Here is a 24,382-nt window from a genome sequence, read left to right on the forward strand (position 1 = left end):
GGCAGGCTTGGCCTCAGGGGTGCTGTCTGGCTTGGCCTCAGGGGTGCTTTGCAGGCTTGGCCTGAGGGGTGCTGGCTGGCTTGGCCTGATGGGTGCTGGCTGGCTTGGCCTGAGGGGTGCTGGCTGGCTTGGCCGGGCAGAAGGAGAGTGGGAGACTGTGAGGCCTTTTTTCTCGAAGCTGCTCCGGAAAAAAAATATTTTTCATTATACCTCAGGTCAGACCACCAATCAGACCCCCAATGTTAATCAGACCTCAGCTAACAGCCCCAATAAGATCCCCAATGCTAATAAGACTCCAATAAGACCTCAGATAACACCTCAGCTCAGACCCCAATATGAATGACCCCCAATCAGACCTCAGATAAGAGCCCCATGCCTTATAACAGCGCCCAGTAGCCTTATAGCAGCCCCCAGTAGCCTCATAGCAGCCACCAGTAGCCTCTCCATCAGCCCCCAGTGCCTCTCACCAGCTCCAGTGCCTCTCGCCAGCCCCCAGTGCCTCTCACCAGCCCCCAGTGCCTCTCCATTAGCCCCCAGTGCCTCTCACCAGCCCCCAGTGCCTCTCACCAGCCCCCAGTGCCTCTCAATCAGTCCCCAGTGCCTCTCAATCAGTCCCCAGTGCCTCTCAATCAGCTCCCAGTGCCTCTCAATCAGCTCCCAGTGCCTCTCACCAGCAGCCCCCAGTCAATGCCTCTCCATCAGCCTTCAGTGCCTCTCAATCAGCCCCCAGTGCGCCCCCTCCAGTATTATAATCATTGGTGGGCAGTGCACCCTCCCCGGTTTTAAAATCATTGGTGGGCAGTGCGCCCTCCCCCCCTCCCCTGTATTAAAATCATTGGTGGGCAGTGCGCCCTCGTCGGTATTAAAATCATTGGTGGGCAGTGCGCCCCCTCCAGTATTATAATCACTGGTGGGCAGTGCAAGCCCTCCCCCCAGCATTAAAATCATTAGTGGGCAGTGCGCCCTCCCCCCGGTAATAAAATCATTGGTGGGCAGTGCGCCCCCCCCAGAATTATAATCATTGGTGGGCAGTGCAAGCCCTCCCCCCAGTAATAAAATCATTGGTGGGCAGTGCGCCCCCCCCAGTATTATAATCATTGTGGGCAGTGCGCCCTCCCCCAACCCCCCCCCAACATTGGTGGCAGCGGCAGTTCCAATCGGAGTCCCAGCAGTGTAATGCTGGGGCTCCGATCGGTTACCATGGCAGCCAGGATGCTACTGCCATGGTCAGTTAGTCAGCAGAATACTTATACATGCGCGGTGGCCGCCGGGCGCTCCTTCTTCTTGTAACTTACAGGTCTGTGCGGCGCATTGCTTATGCTTATAGCAATGCGCCGCACAGAACTGTGATGAGTTACAAGAAGGAGGAGCGCCCGTCGGCGACAGCGCATGTAAGTATGCTGCAGAGTAACTGGCCATGGCAGCCAGGATTTCAGTAGCGTCCTGGCTGCCATTACACTGCTGGGACTCCGATCAGAACTGCCGCTGCAACCAATGATGGGGGGGGGATCGGGGAGGGGGTAAGGCCGCATCCTCAGCAGGCAGACCGGGCCCAGTGGCGCTGCTATAGCAATGCTGCCCGCTGCCACATCTATCTCTCCTGGAGGGGGCCCCATGGGCCCCTCTGACTTAGGGGCCCGGTCGCAATTGCGACCCCTATAGCTACGCCACTATGTATATTATGTATATGTACTGCAATGTGATGTTCCAATATCTGCACTGTATACTCGTGCATCACATTACTAGTACATCACATAACATGTTACATGTTATATATTACACATATAAGGCCACTGCATTTGCAGATATTGATGAGCTATATTCATGATGGGTCATCAATTTCAGATCGGTAGGGGTCTGAATCTGATTAGCTGATTCATGCAGCCACTGCTCCATAAATTATACTGTGTACGGAGCACAGCACAGCTCTGTGTATGGTATAGCGGCCATGCTTTTTCACTGAAGCTCAACTCCTATTTAAGGGAATGACAGCTGAATGTCATGGATGAGATTTGCAGATAGCTGGAACTTATAAATAAACGAGCGACTGGCTTGATCCCACACTAAGGAGCTATTAGGTGAGCCCTATAAAACCCTAACAGCTCTTCCTGACTGCTATGCACATACAAGGGTCTCGATGGTAGACGATTGCATGCCCACGTACCTAAGCCTGTGTGACACCTGAAAACCCTATAATAGTAAGGGAGTCAGGGTCACCTAGAATCAAGCCAGAAAGCAAACACAATAAAGTAAAGGACTTATCTGAGCAAACAGCAGACGAAGCCTCCAGCAGTGAACACCTAATCCAGGAAGTAGTATAAACCGCAAAGTGAGGCAGTATGGGAGGGAATATAAAGGAAGACGATTATGTCTAAATAAGTGACACCTGGCAGAAGGAAAGGAGATGAGAAAGTGAAACCAAAACAAAGAACATCATACAAGAGGTAGAGAAGAACGTCTGCCAGACCTTCTCACAGAAGTGGCGGTGACAGTAACCCTCCCTCTACGGGTGGACTCCAGAAACTCAGAGCACACCTTCTCAGGATGAGACCAATGGAAAGCCCTAATGAGACGAGTGGCCTTAATGTCCGCCACTGGGACCCACATCCTCTCCTCAGGACCATAACCCTCCCAATGAACGAGGTACTGGAGAGAACCGTGGATAATGCGAGAATCCACAATCCTAGAGACCTGAAATTCAAGATTACCATCAACAATAATCGGAGAAGGAGGCAAAGAGGAGGGTCCAGTGGGTTGGACATAAGGTTTTAATAGGGACTTTAAAGTGTAAAACATTATGGATCTTCCAAGTCTGAGGAAGTCGGAAGGCAACGGCATTGATGACGGACAAGATCTTGTAAGGCCCAATAAACTTAGGACCCAACTTCCAGGAGGGAAACTTCAGTTTGATATTCTTTGTGGACAACCACACCAGATCACCCACATTCAGGTCCGGACCAGGCACACGTCTCTTATCCGCCACACGCTTATATCTCTCAGTCATCCTCTTCAGATTACCCTGAATCTTTTGCCAAATAAACGACAAAGACGAGGAAAATCTCTCCTCATCAGGTAAACCAGAAGACCCCTCTCCAGAGAATGTCCCAAACTGCGGATGAAACCCATATGCATCAAAAAATGGTGACTTATCAGAGGACTCCTGGCGATGGTTATTTAAAGCAAACTCAGCAAGGACAGGTGCATTCTGCGGTCTTACTAAACCCTCAAACTGATTTTAAAATTGAGAGATTAGCCAACATATCCTACGGTGTAGGACATGTCTGAGCCCGAGCACCGCGCCAAGGTTTCTCAAGTAGCTCGGGGACCTAACACTCACCTACCTGGGCCTATGTGGGCAATACCAGGAGCCAGTGGGCAAATTACAGGAGCATGAGGCCGACTCACAAACAACTCACCAGTTACCTCCAGCATGTGACCATGCTAGCAATGGGAGGAGGGAGGAGTCTGCGAGTCCCACTCAAGACTGGCTGATAAGGCCCAGGCCTCACAGGTGCACCTAAATGTAGCCTGTAGATGGAAAGCAGGCACATTTAAATTGGAGTTTATACACCTCCAGGAATCTCTATATATACAAACTGAAAAGAATGGCGTGGTATTAAACAAGCAGGACGTGCTCAAACCCACATGCAGTTGTGCATATATATAGGGGAGCAGATCCTGCACTTGTGGCCCATTGCTAATGACGATCCCCAGCAAAAATGCATACAGTGGAGGATGACCGCAGTGAACCACAAGTACCACAATAGACATCCTACACAAGATAGCAATTATATAACAATATAACAAAATAATAGAAAAGACGGGTGCACTCTGCGGTCTTACTAAACCCTCAAACTGATTTTAAAATTGAGAGATTAGCCAACATATCCTACGGTGTAGGACATGTCTGAGCCCGAGCACCGCGCCAAGGTTTCTCAAGTAGCTCGGGGACCTAACACTCACCTACCTGGGCCTATGTGGGCAATACCAGCAGCCAGTGGGCAAATTACAGGAGCATGAGTGACTCCTCCCATTGCTAGCATGGTCACATGCTGGAGGTAACTGGTGAGTTGTTTGTGAGTCGGCCTCATGCTCCTGTAATTTGCCCACTGGCTCCTGGTATTGCCCACATAGGCCCAGGTAGGTAAGTGTTAGGTCCCCGAGCTACTTGAGAAACCTTGGCGCGGTGCTCGGGCTCAGACATGTCCTACACCGTAGGATATGTTGGCTAATCTCTCAATTTTAAAATCAGTTTGAGGGTTTAGTAAGACCACAGAGTGCACTTGTCTTTGCTATTATTTTGTTATATTGTTATATTGATTTTCTTGGACGCCCAACCAGTGCACTGAAATAGACAGTGCACTGTGTCAAAGAACGAGTGAGCAAACCAACACATGGGACGCCACGTGGGCCGCCAAACGAAAAGGAACTACACTACTTGACTTAGGGCTCATGCACACGACCTTTGTTTAGCGGTCCGTTTTTCCTGGATCCGTTGTTCCGTATCTATTTTTTTTCTCTGATTTAAGTCCTCTTCTGTTTCGTTATTCCACAAAACATATCCGTATCGTTTCCTTATGCAATACGTTTTTTGCAGATCGGAAACAGTAAGGCCCCTTTCACACGGGCAAGAATTCAGCGCGGGTGCAATGCGTGAGGTGAACACATTGCACCCGCACTGAATCCGGACGAATTCACTTCAATGAAGCTGTTCAGATGAGCTGTGATTTTCACGCATCACTTGTGCGTTGCGTGAAAATCGCAGCATGTTCTATATTCTGCGTTTTTCACGCAAAGCAGGCCCCATAGAAATGAACGGGGATGTGTGAAAATCGCAAGCATCCACATTCACACATGGTTGCTAAGGAGACAAGGGATGAGTTACCAGGGACCCCAATTACTTTATTATTTTCCATTATAACATGGTTATAATGGAAAATAATAGCATTCTTTAATTCTGAATGCTAAGTAAAAGGTCCATTGTGGGGTTAAAAATAAAAAAAATATGCAACTCACCTCATCCACTTGATCGCATAGTCGAGCTCGTCTTCTTTCTTCTTCTTCTTGCAGAACCTGGCTGGAAAAGGACCTTCAGTGACGTCATCGCGCTCACCACGTGGTGAGCGCGGTGATGTCAGCGCAGGTCCTGCTGAATGAAGATAGAAGGTTTTTCTATCTTCATTCAGCAGGACCGGCGCTGACGTCACCGTGCTCACCACGTGGTGAGCGCGATGACGTCACCGAAGGTCCTTTTCCAGCCAGGTCCTGCAAGAAGAAGAAGAAAGAAGACGAGCTCGACTATGCGACATCCCACATCTTTTTCCCCCAGCAAAGGTCACACCCTAGACATTGGAGCCCAGGTGCTTGAAGTTAGTCATCTAGATTTAGGAAGGTTTTCTAATAAAGACATGTTTCCGCTCAGTCAAACCATAAGTTATATGACTATAGATCTTGAAACTGGCGCTGGTGTTAAGAATAACAAGAAGATACTCCATCCTCCTGATCTATCTCTGATATAGGCCTCTTTCCCACGGGCATGTGCGCCCCGTTGCCGTATTGCTGACCGCATTTGTGGATCCGCAATACACGGGTGCCCTTCCGTGGGCATTCCTCATCACGGATGCGGACCCATTCACTTCAATGGGTCCGCAAATCCAGAGATGCGGAATGGTGCGGAATGGAAGCACAGAACAGAACCCTATGAAAGCACTACAGAGTGCTTCCGTGGAGTTTCGTCCCGTACTTCCGTTCCGCAAAAAGATAGAACATGTCCTATCATTTTGCAGAACGGCCGGATCGCGGAACCATTCAAGTGAATGGGTCCGCGATCCGCTGCGGCTGCCCCACGGACTGTGCTCCTGCATTGCGGCCCGCATTATGCGGGCCGCAGCACGACCACGGGGCACACACGCCCGTGGGAAAGAGGCCATAGTCTTTGTAGTTCTTATGTGACATATAGGCAGGTAAGGAATGGGAAATTAAATGCTGCAGTCAAGATTTTTTGTATATTTTAATTTTTTTTATTTTTAAGGGAAAAAGGGGAGGGAAGAAAAGGGGAAGGGAAGAGAATTTTTTATTTTTTGGGAAACATTTTTTTATTTTTATTTTTTTATGGAGTGGGAGTAGGGAGAGTAAGTGAAGGCAGAAATGGGGAAGGGAAGTTTTTTTTAAAAGTTTTTTTGTTTTTGGGGAAGGGTTAAAAATTATTTTTTTTTTTTTTCCTGGCAGGTGGCAGTACAGGATGGTGCTTGACGGTTCGCCTTCACACTGGCTCTTTTTCCAGAGGCTCTCTAGATTTCATTTTCCTCCAGAACATGCAGATGCTGAAAAAAGAAAATCTATCAGTTATTTGATATTTGCTACTTACATGTCAGCTCTGAGTGAAATGTGTGCACAGATCCTCCAATGTTTTTTCTTACATTAGCTGCTTATCAGTCCACTGACATTATAACATGTCTGGCCTTGTAATATGCGCCAAATTTATCATGAAGCGTTCAGTATTGTGATAAATCTGGAGCATCCAGTGACTGCCTGGACTAAGTTTACACTGTGTAATGTGTAATATTTATCTAAAATACTACGCCTGTTCCACAGAGTATCTTATAGATGCTACCTACCATATGCCAGCGATCAGCATGATGGTGACGGAGCCGGCCACAGATATTGCTATGAGGGAAGCATTGTTGTTCTGTAGCTCCTCTAGAAGTGGCGGCTCAGGCGCTGTGATGTCAAGCACATCAGGAAGTGTAGGGCGAGGATGGTATTTTTTTGTCGCCTGTTCCGATTCGCTGATAACTAAATGAAGAAAACAATTACATTAATAGTTAATTCCATGAAGAGAACGATAATGACATTGTAGTGTATCTTATACATGAAAGAATATGAAATATATGTCAGAATATCAGAATCGTCTGCATCATGGAGGCTCAGAAGCACTGTCAAAACCAAAAGTGGCTCCAAAATACAGAAATGGCTAAAATCTTTCCATTATAGGTTTTTTCCTTACAAATACTAATGTAAAATAGCCCCACATTATAGGTGACAATTCAGATTTTCAGAACTAGATCCTTTCTCACTAATTATCACCCACAAGTAGATATGAATCCCGTGTATCTAAGAATTACCAACCAGCATAGTGCCAGTAATAATATGTCCTTACCTGCCACGTTATAGGTGATCTTACTCACTGGCACCTCAGAGTCCAGGATGGTGGTACACGTGTACCGTCCGGAGTCCCCCATCTGTACGCCTTTGATCACTAGATAGGGCTCCCGGGTGATTTTGGGATTGTGTTCACGAGGCTATAGAAAAAATAGGGAGAATTATCAGAGCCTCAGATATCACAACTATTTATAATATAATATTTGTAATTTACATAGTCATATCATTAAGACAAAAATTTAGAAAATTGCTGATGATAATTTGCTGACATGACAGAAAGTCTGATTTTAGACCATATTGAGCAGCCTGGTGATGATATTGGGTGAAAGGACTTTCTGCTAAGTGGTTTTTGAGTAATAAAAGGAATACGTTTGGGAAGCGCTGCCTTAACATTATGGTCGTATAACTCAAACTGAACCATCTGCCAATTTTACCCTGCATTGTACTTACCAGGGTGAACACGTTGTTATAGGTGTCCTCCAGCCTTGCGTACCATTCAAAAGTACAGTCCAGAATTAGTTCTTCATATTCTGGGATTTTTATAATTATCTCTAGAAAAACAGGAAAATGAAAGAAGATATTATAGAAGTAATTGTGTAGATATTCTGTCCTACATTTAGGGGTTGTCTCAATAACACGTCTCCTTCTATAAGACCTAATAGGAAATACGGCCATCATAGAGGAGACTGATAGTAACTGGTTATATTCTGCTATCTCCTCACCTCCACAGTTTACAGTCTCTGCCAGGTGAGACTTGTGATCTTTACATGGAGAGCAGGACCGTCCAGTTTTCAGATCTGAGAAAAGAAGAAAGAAATGAAATGTGAGCCGAGCATTAAAGACACTTATAATATTAGAATAAATATGATAATCATGTGCTGGTATCTATCACCCCTCTGTCACCTGCACATGGACAGGATACTGTACAGGCTGCCACAAATCACCCTTCTAGCCTGCTTATGGACTGAATCATATTAATGTAAATATCCTCCTGCTTTGGGAAGTCTATGGACTGAATCATATTAATGTAAATATCCTTCTGCTTTGGTGTATACCAGTGACTGGTATATTTGGTGTTTACCAGTGACTGGTATATTTAGTGTACGGTGAGGATTTGGGGTCCTATATATTTACTAATGTACTATATGAATGTAGATATAAGAATAGAAACTTCTACTTTACCGAAACATCTGTTGGAGGTGCACAGGCAGCTGCATCTCTCCAAGTAGTCTGTGAAAAGAGGAGACATCATATAATAGTCAGCGAGTGCTGTGTAAAGTGCCTATGTAGTGCTGCTCACCTCTGTATAATAGGCACAGTACCCACAGTTTACACACACTAGTGGGAAAGGTCCATTGGCATGCATTATATAGTGTAATTCTAGTTACTCTGGCCTATGATAAAAATCTTATACTGTACCTTGATTTTTTGGAGGGCCCCCGGCGCAGACAACCTTCTCCTCGGCGCAGGTCTGACAGTTGATGTAGGTTTGCACCATTAATCCTGGGGAAATGCACTTGTGTTATAACCGTCCAATCTTATAGATAATAATAATAATGACAGGAAGCTGAATCTAGTATAAAATGTACTTACCACAGCTGTCTGCACCTGAGGAATGGAGAAGAAAGAAGACATTACTGACCGTTCTCATTGTCAGACTCAGAAACCTCTAATCTCTGGGTCTCCTTATTATTACATGATGTCAGTGCCTCTGTGTTCGTCACTTTGTTTTCTAGATTTCCATTGACAGAAATCTCTGAGCCTCTATAGAACGCAGCAGCTCCTAGTGCAACATTCCTGGCAGCCAATCAGGTGCTGGCTTTCATATGTCCAGTACAGGGTAGGAGATAACAGCAGTGATCTGATTGGTGGCTGTGGGGATCTCTAGTTTGGGTCTACATTACTATTACTACAAGAGGCCTGTGTGTGTAATACATTTATATGTCATATTATAGCAGGTGTTATATCTAGAAGAACTCACCTTGTTTATTTGGACACCTCCCTAAAAGTGAGAAATGAAGAAAAGCAGAATTACTAATAGAGAACAATAGAGAACAGAAATCCCCTGTATATGAGTGCTCTATCTATAACACTGCAATAATACAAAAGAAAACTGCACGGATAGCAATTCCCAGTATAGAACATTTTATTACAATCGCTCCCTCCTGTCACTAGGCTGTAGGGAAAGGATAACAAGTTGAAAACATCCTCTCTGACAACCTACCAGACACCTAGAAGATAAGTACAATGGTAGACAGAAGAAGATTCCACTTACGTTGGTTTGAGTCCTGGACGATAACCTTGAGCTTTTCTTTGAGTCGCTGGAAATGGAGTCCAATGATGTGAAGAAGCTGGATCTCTAAGATATATAAAGAGGAGAAGAATGAGAGTCCGATCCCCTCATCTATCAGTCTGAGCCCCAAACACACTAATTCCTATTAATAAGAGAAGTAGAATTTCCACCTACGTATAAAATATTGTACTTACCCTTAAAATCTATATCCTGGATGACGTCCACAGATTTTTTATATTCAGACGCAATTTCGGATATAGCATATTTATCTGGAAGTAAAATAATGGTACAATAATTATCTATCTATCTATAGATTATATGAAATTAAGATAATAGTAATAATATAAGTACCCAGTATGCCGACTTCATCCTCAAGGTAGTTCAGGACTTTTTTCTCGGTGACTTTGGCAAACCGCTTGATGTTGACATAGGCTTCTATTGAGTCAATGTCATCGACTTGGCTTTTGATAAAGGTGTTGAATTCTTCCATAGCCATTTTCCCTCTGGAGTCGCATGGTATGCAACAGAGAGACTGTCCGATGAAGACAGATGTTACAAGCAGTAGAAGCCACATGGTCTGGATAGAACCAGACATCTTTAGTAAAATCGCTTCCTGTAGCAAATAATCACTAAGGACGCAAGAGAGCAGAACTATGTCCCACTGAGAAGACAACAGCACTGCACAGGTTACAGCATCAGGCGCCGGTTAAGAGACAATGTCTTTATGACATCATCAGAATATGCAAATGAGGCTCTGAAACAAGCAATTGGATTGGTGGAAAATGGGATTATGACATCATATGCAAATAATTCTCTGGAACGTGAGATGTTTGAGGGAGTAAATAAGTATGTTCACTTAAAAAACATTTTTTTTAAGCCACAACTAATACATATCATGACATTCTTTACAGAATATACATATCAGGCATGGGTAACAGAACATGTACCACCCGTAAATTCCACTGTATGATGTTATCGGAATTTGAAAATGAGGCTCTGAAACACAAAAGTTATTGGATTGGTGGAAAATGTAATTGTGTCATCATTATATGAAATATGCAAGTTATGTTCTGCTAGTGTTGGGCAATATACCGGTATCCACAATATAATGCAGTATTATGAAACGGCAATATGACGATATCATCGTTTCTTAAGTATCGTGGTATTTAATGACATCATAGGGGTGGCCGCTTCCATTATAGGTAGGTATGGAAGACCTATAATGAAAGCTGGTGGTTAAGGACTGACTCACGTGATATTCTCTTAATCTTGAGGCTGGCAAACGTCAGAACGTAGCTGTCTGTGTCACAGCGACATCACCTAGCATATGGGCGCCGCGGCTGACTTCACAGCAACTGCCAGTGCGGAGCTAGGCTGATGCTCTGCCTCACTCCTGTGTCCTGCTGCCAGGCTGCTGAGTGGGGCCATCATCTGTCAGTCAATGCCAGGGGCCTTCTAGCTGCTGCCCTCAGCTTCAGCCTGCCTCACTTGTCCACCCAGGCCCTCAGCTGCCCTGGACTGATGGTGGTACATGCTGCCCAAGTAATATACTGTATATTCAGGGGCGTAGCTAGAAATGACTGGGCCCCATAGCAAAAAAAAAATTATGGGCCCCCTCCCGGATCTCCCACCCCCACATACCTCTCAGACCTCGCCGCCACATCCGCAGGTCCTCATGCACTTACGACGGTTACGTGTAGGACTGAGCACAGACAGTTGGTCACTGGCAACGCATTTGTGCCAGTGTAGGAAATGTATGACTCTAAATGTCTGTGTATTTAAGTAGGACTAGTCAGAACTGCCACCCAGACTGCGGGACCACTCCAGGGGTCAAGTCCTGAGAAAAAAGTGTGGGAACTCCCTCAAGATCCACTGCCACCCCTCCCCCCTCAGAAAATTCAGTGCAACATAAAACATTAAAAAAAACTGGAATTTGCACTATACTGTATGTCTGTTCAGACATAATTCGTCTCTTTCATATTATAAGCTCCCCTTATATATAATTTACTTACAGTTCTGAAGACTCAGGGGTGCTGACAGGCTTGGCCTCACGGGTGCTGGCAGGCTTGGCCTCACGGGTGCTGGCAGGCTTGGCCTCAGGGGTGCTGGCTGGCTTGGCCTCAGGGGTGCTTTGCAGGCTTGGCCTGAGGGGTGCTGGCTGGCTTGGCCTGAAGGGTGCTGGCCAGAACCGGACTGGGGATAAAAACCAGCCCTGGAAAAAGTTGCACACCAGCCCCACAGCATTGCGTCATTATTTACTTGTTTATAATAGGAGAAAGCATTCATTTTAAAACACGTGTGTAAACACGAATATGAACTTTGCCCCACGATAGCTCTTTTGTAGAACCCCCATAAAAACTTACAGTTACTTGACTTGGCCCTTGGGGATCTCGGACGCCACTTCCACACTTTGGCCGGGGGCTCGGCGGAGCTGATGTTGTGCTTTATCCTAATGAGAAAGATTTCATAATAAGGATTTGGAGAAGGGGCAGAGGGATAGCAGAGCAGGGAGAGGCTGGTGCTGCTACTAGGGGGTCATACCATGGGGGAGTAATAAAGCCCACCATAATGCCCCCCCCAGTAGTAATAATTCTCCTTATAATATGCAAAACATACCCCTTTGTAATGCCCCCAGTTGAGCTAATGTTTCCATAATGTGCCAATATAAAATACCCCTTCTCAGTGCCCCCGTAGATGACCCCCATAGTGCTCCCCCCCTTCCCCATAGTACCCACCATAATGTGTCCCAGTATAAAATGCCCCTATACAGAGCCCCCCATATAAAATATCTTCTTTTTAGCCTCAGTAGATGCCCCTATAGTGCCCCCCAATAATCTGCAGTAAGATGTGCCCCCATAGATGCCCCCAATCATGTGCCAGTAATAAGAGCCCCCCCACCATCATGTGCCAGTAGCCAGAGCCCCCCCATATCATGTGTCAGTAGCCAGAGCCCCCCATATCATGTGCCAGTAGCCAGAGTGCCCCCAATCATGTGCCAGAAATAAGAGCCCCCCCACCATCATGTGCCAGTAGCCAGAGCCCCCCATATCATGTGCCAGTAGCCAGAGCCCCCCATATCATGTGCCAGTAGCCAGAGTGCCCCCATATCATGTGCCAGTAGCCCCCCCAATGTGCCAGTAGCCCCCCTTATGTGCCAGTAGCCCCCCTTATGTGCCAATAGCCCCCTTATGTGCCAATAGCCCCCTTATGTGCCAATAGCCCCCTTATGGGCCAGTAGCCCCCCTTATGTGCCAGTAGTCCCCCTTATGTGCCAGTAGTCCCCTTATCATGTGTCAGTAGCCCCCCTTATCATGTGCCAGCCTCTCGCCAGCCCCCAGTGCCTCTCCATTAGCCCCCAGTGCCTCTCACCAGCCCCCAGTGCCTCTCACCAGCCCCCAGTGCCTCTCAATCAGTCCCCAGTGCCTCTCAATCAGTCCCCAGTGCCTCTCAATCAGCTCCCAGTGCCTCTCAATCAGCTCCCAGTGCCTCTCACCAGCAGCCCCCAGTCAATGCCTCTCCATCAGCCTCCAGTGCCTCTCAATCAGCCCCCAGTGCACCCTCCCCGGTATTAAAATCATTGGTGGGCAGTGCACCCTCCCCGGTTTTAAAATCATTGGTGGGCAGTGCCCCCCCCCCCCCCCCCTGTATTAAAATCATTGGTGGGCAGTGCGCCCTCGCCGGTATTAAAATCATTGGTGGGCAGTGCGCCCCCTCCAGTATTATAATCACTGGTGGGCAGTGCAAGCCCTCCCCCCCCAGCATTAAAATCATTAGTGGGCAGTGCGCCCTCTCCCCGGTAATAAAATCATTGGTGGGCAGTGCGCCCCCCCCAGTATTATAATCATTGGTGGGCAGTGCAAGCCCTCCCCCCAGTAATAAAATCATTGGTGGGCAGTGCGCCCCCCCAGTATTATAATCATTGGTGGGCAGTGCAAGCCCTCCCCCCCAGTATTATAATCATTGTGGGCAGTGCGCCCTCCCCCAACCCCCCGCCCCCATCATTGGTGGCAGCGGCAGTTCCAATCGGAGTCCCAGCAGTGTAATGCTGGGGCTCCGATCGGTTACCATGGCAGCCAGGACGCTACTGAAGTCCTGGCTGCCATGGTCAGTTAGTCAGCAGAATACTTACTTGCGCGGTGGCCGCCGGGCGCTCCTTTTTCTTGTAACTTACAGGTCTGTGCGGCGCATTGCTTATGCTTATAGCAATGCGCCGCACAGAACTGTGATGAGTTACAAGAAGGAGGAGCGCCCGGCGGCAGCGCATGTAAGTATGCTGCAGAGTAACTGGCCATGGCAGCCAGGATTTCAGTAGCGTCCTGGCTGCCATTACACTGCTGGGACTCCGATCGGAACTGCCGCTGCAACCAATGATGGGAAGGGGGATCGGGGAGGGGGTAAGGCCGCATCCTCAGCAGGCGGACCGGGCCCAGTGGCGCTGCTATAGCGATGCTGCCCGCTGCCACATCTATCTCTCCTGGAGGAGGCCCCATGGGCCCCTCTGACTTAGGGGCCCAGTCGCAATTGCGACCCCTATAGCTACGCCACTGTGTATATTATGTATATGTACTGCAATGTGATGTTCCAATATCTGCACTGTATACTCGTGCATCACATTACTAGTACATCACATAACATGTTACATGTTATATATTACAAATATAAGGCCACTGCATTTGCAGATATTGATGAGCTATATTCATGATGGGTCATCAATATCAGATCGGTGGGGGTCTGAATCTGATTAGCTGATTCATGTAGCCACTGCTCCAGAAATTATACTGTGTACGGAGCACAGCACAGCTCTGTGTATGGTATAGCGGCCATGCATTTGCACTGAAGCTCAACTCCTATTTACGGGAATGACAGCTGAATGTCATGGATGAGATTTGCAGATAGCTGGAACTTATAAATAAACGAGCGACTGGCTTGATCCCACACTAAGGAGCTATTAGGTGAGCCCTAAAAAAACCCTAACAGCTCTCCCTGACTGCTATGCACATACAAGGGTCTCGATGGTAGACGATTGCATGCCCACGTACCTAAGCCTGTGTGACATCTGAAAACCCTATAATAGTGAGGGAGTCAGGGTCACCTAGAATCAAGCCAGCAAGCGAACACAATAAAGTAAAGGACTTATCTGAGCAAACAGCAGACGAAGCCTCCAGCAGTGAACACCTAATCCAGGAAGTAGTATAAACCGCAAAGTGAGGCAGTATGGGAGGGAATATAAAGGAAGACGATTATGTCTAAATAAGTGACACCTGGCAGAAAGAAAGGAGATGAGAAAGTGAAACCAAAACAAAGAACATCATACAAGAGGTAGAGAAGAACGTCTGCCAGACCTTCTCACAGAAGTGGCGGTGACAGTAACCCTCCCTCTACGGGTGGACTCCGGACACTCAGAGCACACCTTCTCAGGATGAGACCTATGGAAAGCCCTAATGAGACGAGTGGCCTTAATGTCCGCCACTGGGACCCACATCCTCTCCTCAGGACCATAACCCTCCCAATGAACAAGGTACTGGAGAGAACCGCGGATAATGCGAGAATCCACAATCCTAGAGATCTGAAATTCAAGATTACCATCAACAATAATCAGAGGAGGAGGCAAAGAGGAGGGTACAGTGGGTTGGACATAAGGTTTTAATAGGGACTTGTGAAAAACATTATGGATCTTCCAAGTCTGAGGAAGTCGGAAGGCAACGGCATTGATGACGGACAAGATCTTGTAAGGCCCAATAAACTTAGGACCCAACTTCCAGGAGGGAACCTTCAGTTTGATATTCTTTGTGGACAACCACACCAGATCACCCACATTCAGGTCCGGACCAGGCACACGTCTCTTATCCGCCACACGCTTATATCTCTCAGTCATCCTCTTCAGATTACCCTGAATCTTTTGCCAATCAAACGACAAAGACGAGGAAAATCTCTCCTCATCAGGTAAACCAGAAGACCCCTTTCCAGAGAATGTCCCAAACTGCGGATGAAACCCATATGCACCAAAAAATTGCGACTTATCAGAGGACTCCTGGCGATGGTTATTTAAAGCAAACTCAGCAAGGACAGGTGCACTCTGCGGTCTTACTAAACCCTCAAACTGATTTTAAAATTGAGAGATTAGCCAACATATCCTACGGTGTAGGACATGTCTGAGCCCGAGCACCGCGCCAAGGTTTCTCAAGTAGCTCGGGGACCTAACACTCACCTACCTGGGCCTATGTGGGCAATACCAGGAGCCAGTGGGCAGATTACAGGAGCATGAGGCCGACTCACAAACAACTCACCAGTTACCTCCAGCATGTGACCATGCTAGCAATGGGAGGAGGGAGGAGTCTGCGAGTCCCACTCAAGACTGGCTGATAAGGCCCAGGCCTCACAGGTGCACCTAAATGTAGCCTGTAGATGGAAAGCAGGCACATTTAAATTGGAGTTTATACACCTCCAGGAATCTCTATATATACAAACTGAAAAGAATGGCGTGGTATTAAACAAGCAGGAGGTGCTCAAACCCACATGCAGTTGTGCATATATATAGGGGAGCAGATCCTGCACTTGTGGCCCATTGCTAATGACGATCCCCAGCAAAAATGCATACAGTGGAGGATGACCGCAGTGAACCAAAGTACCACAATAGACATCCTACACAAGATAGCAATTATATAACAATATAACAAAATAATAGCAAAGACGGGTGCACTCTGCGGTCTTACTAAACCCTCAAACTGATTTTAAAATTAAGAGATTAGCCAACATATCCTACGGTGTAGGACATGTCTGAGCCCGAGCACCACGCCAAGGTTTCTCAAGTAGCTCGGGGACCTAACAATCACCTACCTGGGCCTATGTGGGCAATACCAGGAGCCAGTGGGCAAATTACAGGAGCATGAGTGACTCCTCCCTCCTCCCATTGCTAGCATGGTCACATGCTGGAGGTAACTGGTGAGTTGTTTGTGAGTCGGCCTCATGCTCCTGTAATTTGCCCACTGGCTCCTGGTATTGCCCACATAGGCCCAGGTAGGTGAGTGTTAGGTCCCCGAGCTACTTGAGAAACCTTGGCGCGGTGCTCGGGCTCAGACATGTCCTACACCGTAGGATATGTTGGCTAGTCTCTCAATTTTAAAATCAGTTTGAGGGTTTAGTAAGACCACAGAGTGCACTTGTCTTTGCTATTATTTTGTTATATTGTTATATTGATTTTCTTGGACGCCCAACCAGTGCACTGAAATAGACAGTGCACTGTGTCAAAGAACGAGTGAGCAAACCAACACATGGGACGCCACGTGGGCCGCCAAATGAAAAAGAACTACACTACTTGACTTAGGGCTCATGCACACGACCGTTGTTTAGCGGTCCGTTTTTCCTGGATCCGTTGTTCCGTATCTATTTTTTTTCTCTGATTTAAGTCCTCTTCTGTTTCGTTATTCCACAAAACATATCCGTATCGTTTCCTTATGCAATACGTTTTTTGCAGATCGGAAACAGTAAGGCCCCTTTCACACAGGCAAGAATTCAGCGCGGGTGCAATGCGTGAGGTGAACACATTGCACCCGCACTGAATCCGGACGAATTCACTTCAATGGGGCTGTTCAGATGAGCGGTGATTTTCACGCATCACTTGTGCGTTGCGTGAAAATCGCAGCATGTTCTATATTCTGCGTTTTTCACGCAAAGCAGGCCCCATAGAAATGAACGGGGATGTGTGAAAATCGCAAGCATCCACATTCACACATGGTTGCAAAGGAGACAAGGGATGAGTTACCAGGGACCCCAATTACTTTATTATTTTCCATTATAACATGGTTATAATGGAAAATAATAGCATTCTTTAATTCTGAATGCTAAGTAAAAGGTCCATTGTGGGGTTAAAAATAAAAAAAAATGCAACTTACCTCATCCACTTGATCGCATAGTCGAGCTCATCTTCTTTCTTCTTCTTCTTGCAGATCCTGGCTGGAAAAGGACCTTCAGTGACGTCATCGCGCTCACCACGTGGTGAGCGCGGTGATGTCAGCGCAGGTCCTGCTGAATGAAGATAGAAGGTTCTTCTATCTTCATTCAGCAGGACCGGCGCTGACGTCACCGTGCTCACCACGTGGTGAGCGCAATGACGTCACCGAAGGTCCTTTTCCAGCCAGGTCCTGCAAGAAGAAGAAGAAAGAAGACGAGCTCGACTATGCGACATCCCACATCTTTTTCCCCCAGCAAAGGTCACACCCTAGGCCTTTTAATCTGAGAGGGTCCAAAAGGTCCACATGTCCCATATGAGTAGACCAGTGTTGTACACCACACATGATAGTTCATGGCCCTGTTAGGTATTTTACATTGGAGCCCAGGTGCGTGAAGTTAGTCATCTAGATTTAGGAAGGTTTTCTAATAAAGACATGTTTCCGCTCAGTCAAACCATAAGTTATATGACTATAGATCTTGAAACTGGCGCTGGTGTTAAGAATAACAAGAAGAGACTCCATCCTCCTGATCTATCTCTGATATAGGCCTCTTTCCCACGGGCGTGTGCGCCCCGTTGCCATATTGCAGACCGCATTTGTGGATCCGCAATACACGGGTGCCCTTCCGTGGGCATTCCTCATCACAGATGCGGACCCATTCACTTCAATGGGTCCGCAAATCCAGAGATGCGGAATGGTGCGGAATGGAAGCACGGAACAGAACCCTATGAAAGCACTACGGAGTGCTTCCGTGGGGTTTCGTCCCGTACTTCCGTTCCGCAAAAAGATAGAACATGTCCTATCATTTTGCGGAACGGCCGGATCGCGGAACCATTCAAGTGAATGGGTCCGCGATCCGCTGCGGCTGCCCCACGGACTGTGCTCCTGCATTGCGGGCCGCAGCACGACCACGGGGCACACACGCCCGTGGGAAAGCGGCCATAGTCTTTGTAGTTCTTATGTGACATATAGGCAGGTAAGGAATGGGAAATGAAATGCTGCAGTCAAGATTTTTTGCATATTTTTATTTTTTTTATTTTTAAGGGAAAAAGGGGAGGGAAGAAAAGGGGAAGGGAAGAGAATTTTTTATTTTTTGGGAAACATTTTTTTATTTTTATTTTAATGGAGGGGGAGTAGGGAGAGAAAGTGAAGGCAGAAATGGGGAAGGGAAGTTTTTTTTTAAAGTTTTTTTGTTTTTGGGGAAGGGTTAAAATTTTCATTTATTTTTTTTTTCCTGGCAGGTGGCAGTACAGGATGGTGCTTGACGGTTCGCCTTCACACTGGCTCTTTTTCCAGAGGCTCTCTAGATTTCATTTTCCTCCAGAACATGCAGATGCTGAAAAAAGAAAATCTATCAGTTATTTGATATTTGCTACTTACATGTCAGCTCTGAGTGAAATGTGTGCACAGATCCTCCAATGTTTTTTCTTACATTAGCTGCTTATCAGTCCACTGACATTATAACATGTCTGGCCTTGTAATATGCACCAAATTTATCATGAAGCGTTCAGTATTGTGATAAATCTGGAGCATCCAGTGACTGCCTGGACTAAGTTTACACTGTGTAATGTGTAATATTTATCTAAAATACTACGCCTGTTCCACAGAGTATCTTATAGATGCTACCTACCATATGCCAGCGATCAGCATGATGGTGACGGAGCCGGCCACAGATATTGCTATGAGGGAAGCATTGTTGTTCTGTAGCTCCTCTAGAAGTGGCGGCTCAGGCGCTGTGATGTCAAGCACATCAGGAAGTGTAGGGCGAGGATGGTATTTTTTTGTCGCCTGTTCCGATTCGCTGATAACTAAATGAAGAAAACAATTACATTAATAGTTAATTCCATGAAGAGAACGATAATGACATTGTAGTGTATCTTATACATGAAAAAACATGAAATATATGTCAGAATATCAGAATCGTCTGCATCATGGAGGCTCAGAAGCACTGTCAAAACCAAAAGTGGCTCCAAAATACAGAAATGGCTAAAATCTTTCCATTATAGGTTTTTTCCTTACAAATACTAATGTAAAATAGCCCCACATTATAGGTGACAATTCAGATTTTCAGAACTAGATCCTTTCTCACTAATTTTCACCCACAAGTAGATATGAATCCCGTGTATCTAAGAATTACCACTCAGCATAGTGCCAGTAATAATATGTCCTTACCTGCCACGTTATATGTGATCTTACTCACTGGCACCTCAGAGTCCAGGATGGTGGTACACGTGTACAGTCCGGAGTCCCCCATCTGTACGCCCTTGATCACTAGATAGGGCTCCCGGGTGATTTTAGGATTGTGTTCACGAGGCTATAGAAAAAATATGGAGAATTATCAGAGCCTCAGATATCACAACTATTTATAATATAATATTAGTAATTTACATAGTCATATCATTAAGACAAAAATTTAGAAAATTGCTGATGATAATTTGCTGACATGACAGAAAGTCTGATTTTAGACCATATTGAGCAGCCTGGTGATGATATTGGGTGAAAGGACTTTCTGCTAAGTGGTTTTTGAGTAATGAAAGGAATACGTTTGGGAAGCGCTGCCTTAACATTATGGTCGTATAACTCAAACTGAACAATCTGCCAATTTTACCCTGCATTGTACTTACCAGGGTGAACACGTTGTTATAGGTGTCCTCCAGCCTTGCGTACCATTCAAAAGTACAGTCCAGAATTAGTTCTTCATATTCTGGGATTTTTATATTTATCTCTAGAAAAACAGGAAAATGAAAGAAGATATTATAGAAGTAATTGTGTAGATATTCTGTCCTACATTTAGGGGTTGTCTCAATAACACGTCTCCTTCTATAAGACCTAATAGGAAATACGGCCATCATAGAGGAGACTGATAGTAACTGGTTATATTCTGCTATCTCCTCACCTCCACAGTTTACAGTCTCTGCCAGGTGAGACTTGTGATCTTTACATGGAGAGCAGGACCGTCCAGTTTTCAGATCTGAGAAAAGAAGAAAGAAATGAAATGTGAGCCGAGCATTAAAGACACTTATAATATTAGAATAAATATGATAATCATGTGCTGGTATCTATCACCCCTCTGTCACCTGCACATGGACAGGATACTGTACAGGCTGCCACAAATCACCCTTCTAGCCTGCTTATGGACTGAATCATATTAATGTAAATATCCTCCTGCTTTGGGAAGTCTATGGACTGAATCATATTAATGTAAATATCCTCCTGCTTTGGTGTATACCAGTGACTGGTATATTTGGTGTATACCAGTGACTGGTATATTTAGTGTACGGTGAGGATTTCGGGTCCTATATATTTACTAATGTACTATATGAATGTAGATATAAGAATAGAAACTTCTACTTTACCAAAACATCTGTTGGAGGTGCACAGGCAGCTGCATCTCTCCAAGTAGTCTGTGAAAAGAGGAGACATCATATAATAGTCAGCGAGTGCTGTGTAAAGTGCCTATGTAGTGCTGCTCACCTCTGTATAATAGGCACAGTACCCACAGTTTACACACACTAGTGGGAAAGGTCCATTGGCATGCATTATATAGTGTAATTCTAGTTACTCTGGCCTATGATAAAAATCTTATACTGTACCTTGATTTTTTGGAGGGCCCCCGGCGCAGACAACCTTCTCCTCGGCGCAGGTCTGACAGTTGATGTAGGTTTGCACCATTAATCCTGGGGAAATGCACTTGTGTTATAACCGTCCAATCTTATAGATAATAATAATAATGACAGGAAGCTGAATCTGGTATAAAATGTACTTACCACAGCTGTCTGCACCTGAGGAATGGAGAAGAAAGAAGACATTGCTGACCGTTCTCATTGTCAGACTCAGAAACCTCTAATCTCTGGGTCTCCTTATTATTACATGATGTCAGTGCCTCTGTGTTCGTCACTTTGTTTTCTAGATTTCCATTGACAGAAATCTCTGAGCCGCCTCAGAACGGTCCGGGCCTCTATAGAACGCAGCAGCTCCTAGTGCAAACATTCCTGGCAGCCAATCAGGTGCTGGCTTTCATATGTCCAGTACAGGGTAGGAGATAACAGCAGTGATCTGATTGGTGGCTGTGGGGATCTCTAGTTTGGGTCTACATTACTATTACTACAAGAGGCCTGTGTGTGTAATACATTTATATGTCATATTATAGCAGGTGTTATATCTAGAAGAACTCACCTTGTTTATTTGGACACCTCCCTAAAAGTGAGAAATGAAGAAAAGCAGAATTACTAATAGAGAACAATAGAGAACAGAAATCCCCTGTATATGGGGCTCTATCTATAACTCTGCAATAATACAAAAGAAAACTGCACGCATAGCAATTCCCAGTATAGAACATTTTATTACAATCGCTCCCTCCTGTCACTAGGCTGTAGGGAAAGGATAACAAGTTGAAAACATCCTCTCTGACAACCTACCAGACACGTAGAAGATAAGTACAATGGTAGACAGAAGAAGATTCCACTTACGTTGGTTTGAGTCCTGGACGATAACCTTGAGCTTTTCTTTGAGTCGCTGGAAATGGAGTCCAATGATGTGAAGAAGCTGGATCTCTAAGATATATAAAGAGGAGAAGAATGAGAGTCCGATCCCCTCATCTATCAGTCTGAGCCCCCAACACACTAATTCCTATTAATAAGAGAAGTAGAATTTCCACCTACGTATAAAATATTGTACTTACCCTTAAAATCTATATCCTGGATGACGTCCACAGATTTTTTATATTCAGACGCAATTTCGGATATAGCATATTTATCTGGAAGTAAAATAATGGTACAATAATTATCTATCTATCTATAGATTATATGAAATTAAGATAATAGTAATAATATAAGTACCCAGTATGCCGACTTCATCCTCAAGGTAGTTCAGGACTTTTTTCTCGGTGACTTTGGCAAACCGCTTGATGTTGACATAGGCTTCTATTGAGTCAATGTCATCGACTTGGCTTTTGATAAAGGTGTTGAATTCTTCCATAGCCATTTTCCCTCTGGAGTCGCATGGTATGCAACAGAGAGACTGTCCGATGAAGACAGATGTTATGAGCAGTAGAAGCCACATGGTCTGGATAGAACCAGACATCTTTAGTAAAATCGCTTCCTGTAGCAAATAATCACTAAGGACGCAAGAGAGCAGAACTATGTCCCACTGAGAAGACAACAGCACTGCACAGGTTACAGCATCAGGCGCCGGTTAAGAGACAATGTCTTTATGACATCATCAGAATATGCAAATGAGGCTCTGAAACAAGCAATTGGATTGGTGGAAAATGGGATTATGACATCATATGCAAATAATTCTCTGCAATGTGAGATGTTTGAGGGAGTAAATAAGTATGTTTACTTAAAAAACATTTTTTTTAAGCCACAACTAACACATATCATGACATTCTTTACAGAATATACATATCAGGCATGGGTAACAGAACATGTACCACCCATATATTTCACTGTATGATGTTATCGGAATTTGAAAATGAGGCTCTGAAACACAAAAGCTATTGGATTGGTGGAAAATGTAATTGTGTCATCATTATATGAAATATGCAAGTTATGTTCTGCTAGTGTTGGGCAATATACCGGTATCCACAATATAATGCAGTATTATAAAACGGCAATATGACGATATCATCGTTTCTTAAGTATCGTGGTATTTATTTTTTTTTTTTTTAAATATATATTTTTATTTTCCAAATCATAGTGTTAGTACATAAGACAATAATAATCATAACGGTATGCCTGACATGGCAAACATAAACATCTTTACAAATAGAAAAGTTCTATACAACATCCCAAGAACACCCTCACAATAATAAATATTAATAACTATATCCCCCCCCCCATTGGCTGCCGTCCACTCCATCATTTAATGTTTACAATAATAACAATTTATGGCTATGTAGATCTGCGTGCAATTCTCCGTTTCCTTTCAATGTCCTCATAAACTTTAATTTTCTGAAGATATGCACCCCACTCCCTTATTGAGGGCGGGGAGACAGAGCCCCAATACTTCATCAATATAGCTTTAGCGACCATCAAACCCCGCATCCAAATCCGTCTGACCTGGGCCGGGACTTCCCCTTCTAACCCACATTCTCCAAAGAGCATTATCAGAATCCCTGGGTTATAATTCGTTGAGCTCTCCCTTTGTAGGGTAGCGAAAACCTCATCACAGTAACTTCTTATTTTGCTGCAGCTCCAAAGCAAGTGGACATAGTCCGCGTTAATATATCTGCATTTGGAGCAGCAGCAATCCCGCTCTTTATTTTGGGGAAATTTTCCTTGAATTTTAGGCGTATAGTAAAGTCTATGAAGGATCTTAAATTGGATTAACCTGTGCGCACTGGAAACTGACACCCTTCTCACATTCCTATAAATAGTAGACCACTGTAGTGGGGGGCAATTCAGCTCTTGCTCCCACTTAACTGTGCTCTTGAAAGGTGTTATAGTTGCCAGTGCGATTCGGAGTTTTTCATACAGTCTGGATAATTTCACTTTTTCGTATTTCTGAGCGTCACAAAAATCAAAAAATATATTCTCTCGTGGAAAAAAAGGGCCTCTATTCCTAGAGGCATTAAATATATGTTTCAAACGTGAATACATAAATAAATCTAATGGTGAACTATCAGTAAAACCAAACTCCGATAGTGATTTAAACTGACCCATATAAAAAAGGTCAGACACCCTGTTAATACCCTTACGCACCCAATAACCAAAATCTGTAACTTTGAAGAACTCCTCCAGCTCCCTGTTCTCCCACAGAGGGGTGAAGCCAAACGGACCGGAAGACTTAAGGGTCTTCTTCAATCTGTTCCAAACCCTCTGCAGAGAGCACGGGATCAACAAGGACCTCCTCATTCCCATGGACCCATTCTCCAGGCCTACAAAAATATTATCCACTGGTTTATCAAAAAGTTTTGTTAAATATCGTGAAAGTAAACTCTCCTTGAAACAGCAACAATGCTGAATCTGTGCACACA

At 45.1% G+C, this 24,382-nt stretch overlaps 2 protein-coding genes across 2 annotated transcripts; both read right to left on the reverse strand.

Moving 5' to 3' along the window:
• Nucleotides 1–6,209: 6,209 nt before the first annotated feature.
• LOC121005552 (izumo sperm-egg fusion protein 1-like) lies at nucleotides 6,210–9,951 on the reverse strand. Its single transcript, XM_040438327.1, has 12 exons — nucleotides 9,806–9,951; nucleotides 9,649–9,723; nucleotides 9,437–9,520; nucleotides 9,143–9,163; nucleotides 8,755–8,769; nucleotides 8,581–8,664; nucleotides 8,344–8,391; nucleotides 7,884–7,958; nucleotides 7,612–7,712; nucleotides 7,160–7,301; nucleotides 6,618–6,795; nucleotides 6,210–6,323 (listed from the first exon to the last, which is right to left on the reverse strand). Exons 1-12 carry the CDS (start codon nucleotides 9,948–9,950, stop codon nucleotides 6,263–6,265), a joined length of 1,029 nt encoding a protein of 342 aa, XP_040294261.1. The 5' UTR covers nucleotide 9,951; the 3' UTR covers nucleotides 6,210–6,262.
• Nucleotides 9,952–19,211: 9,260 nt separating this feature from the next.
• On the reverse strand, nucleotides 19,212–22,386 carry LOC121005553 (izumo sperm-egg fusion protein 1-like). The gene is made up of 11 exons (XM_040438328.1): nucleotides 22,242–22,386; nucleotides 22,085–22,159; nucleotides 21,873–21,956; nucleotides 21,580–21,600; nucleotides 21,171–21,185; nucleotides 20,997–21,080; nucleotides 20,760–20,807; nucleotides 20,300–20,374; nucleotides 20,028–20,128; nucleotides 19,576–19,717; nucleotides 19,212–19,351 (listed from the first exon to the last, which is right to left on the reverse strand). Exons 1-11 carry the CDS (start codon nucleotides 22,384–22,386, stop codon nucleotides 19,212–19,214), a joined length of 930 nt encoding a protein of 309 aa, XP_040294262.1.
• Between the last annotated feature and the right edge of the window lie 1,996 nt (nucleotides 22,387–24,382).

The sequence above is a fragment of the Bufo bufo genome, chromosome 6 (genome assembly GCF_905171765.1).
Source record: "Bufo bufo chromosome 6, aBufBuf1.1, whole genome shotgun sequence".
NCBI lineage: Eukaryota > Metazoa > Chordata > Amphibia > Anura > Bufonidae > Bufo > Bufo bufo.

Bases quoted from the DNA above. Each gene is read 5' to 3' on its own strand.
- LOC121005552 (XM_040438327.1), bottom strand. From the start codon at position 9,950: ATGGCTATGGAAGAATTCAACACCTTTATCAAAAGCCAAGTCGATGAC. The intron at 9,521-9,648 runs GTAAGTACAATA...TATATATCTTAG, and splicing joins CCAGGATATAGATTTTAAGG to AGATCCAGCTTCTTCACATC. The intron at 8,392-8,580 runs GTACAGTATAAG...CTCTTTTCACAG, and splicing joins GGGCCCTCCAAAAAATCAAG to ACTACTTGGAGAGATGCAGC.
- LOC121005553 (XM_040438328.1), bottom strand. From the start codon at position 22,386: ATGGCTATGGAAGAATTCAACACCTTTATCAAAAGCCAAGTCGATGAC. The intron at 20,808-20,996 runs GTACAGTATAAG...CTCTTTTCACAG, and splicing joins GGGCCCTCCAAAAAATCAAG to ACTACTTGGAGAGATGCAGC. The intron at 19,718-20,027 runs GTAAGTACAATG...TTTTTTCTATAG, and splicing joins ATAACAACGTGTTCACCCTG to CCTCGTGAACACAATCCTAA.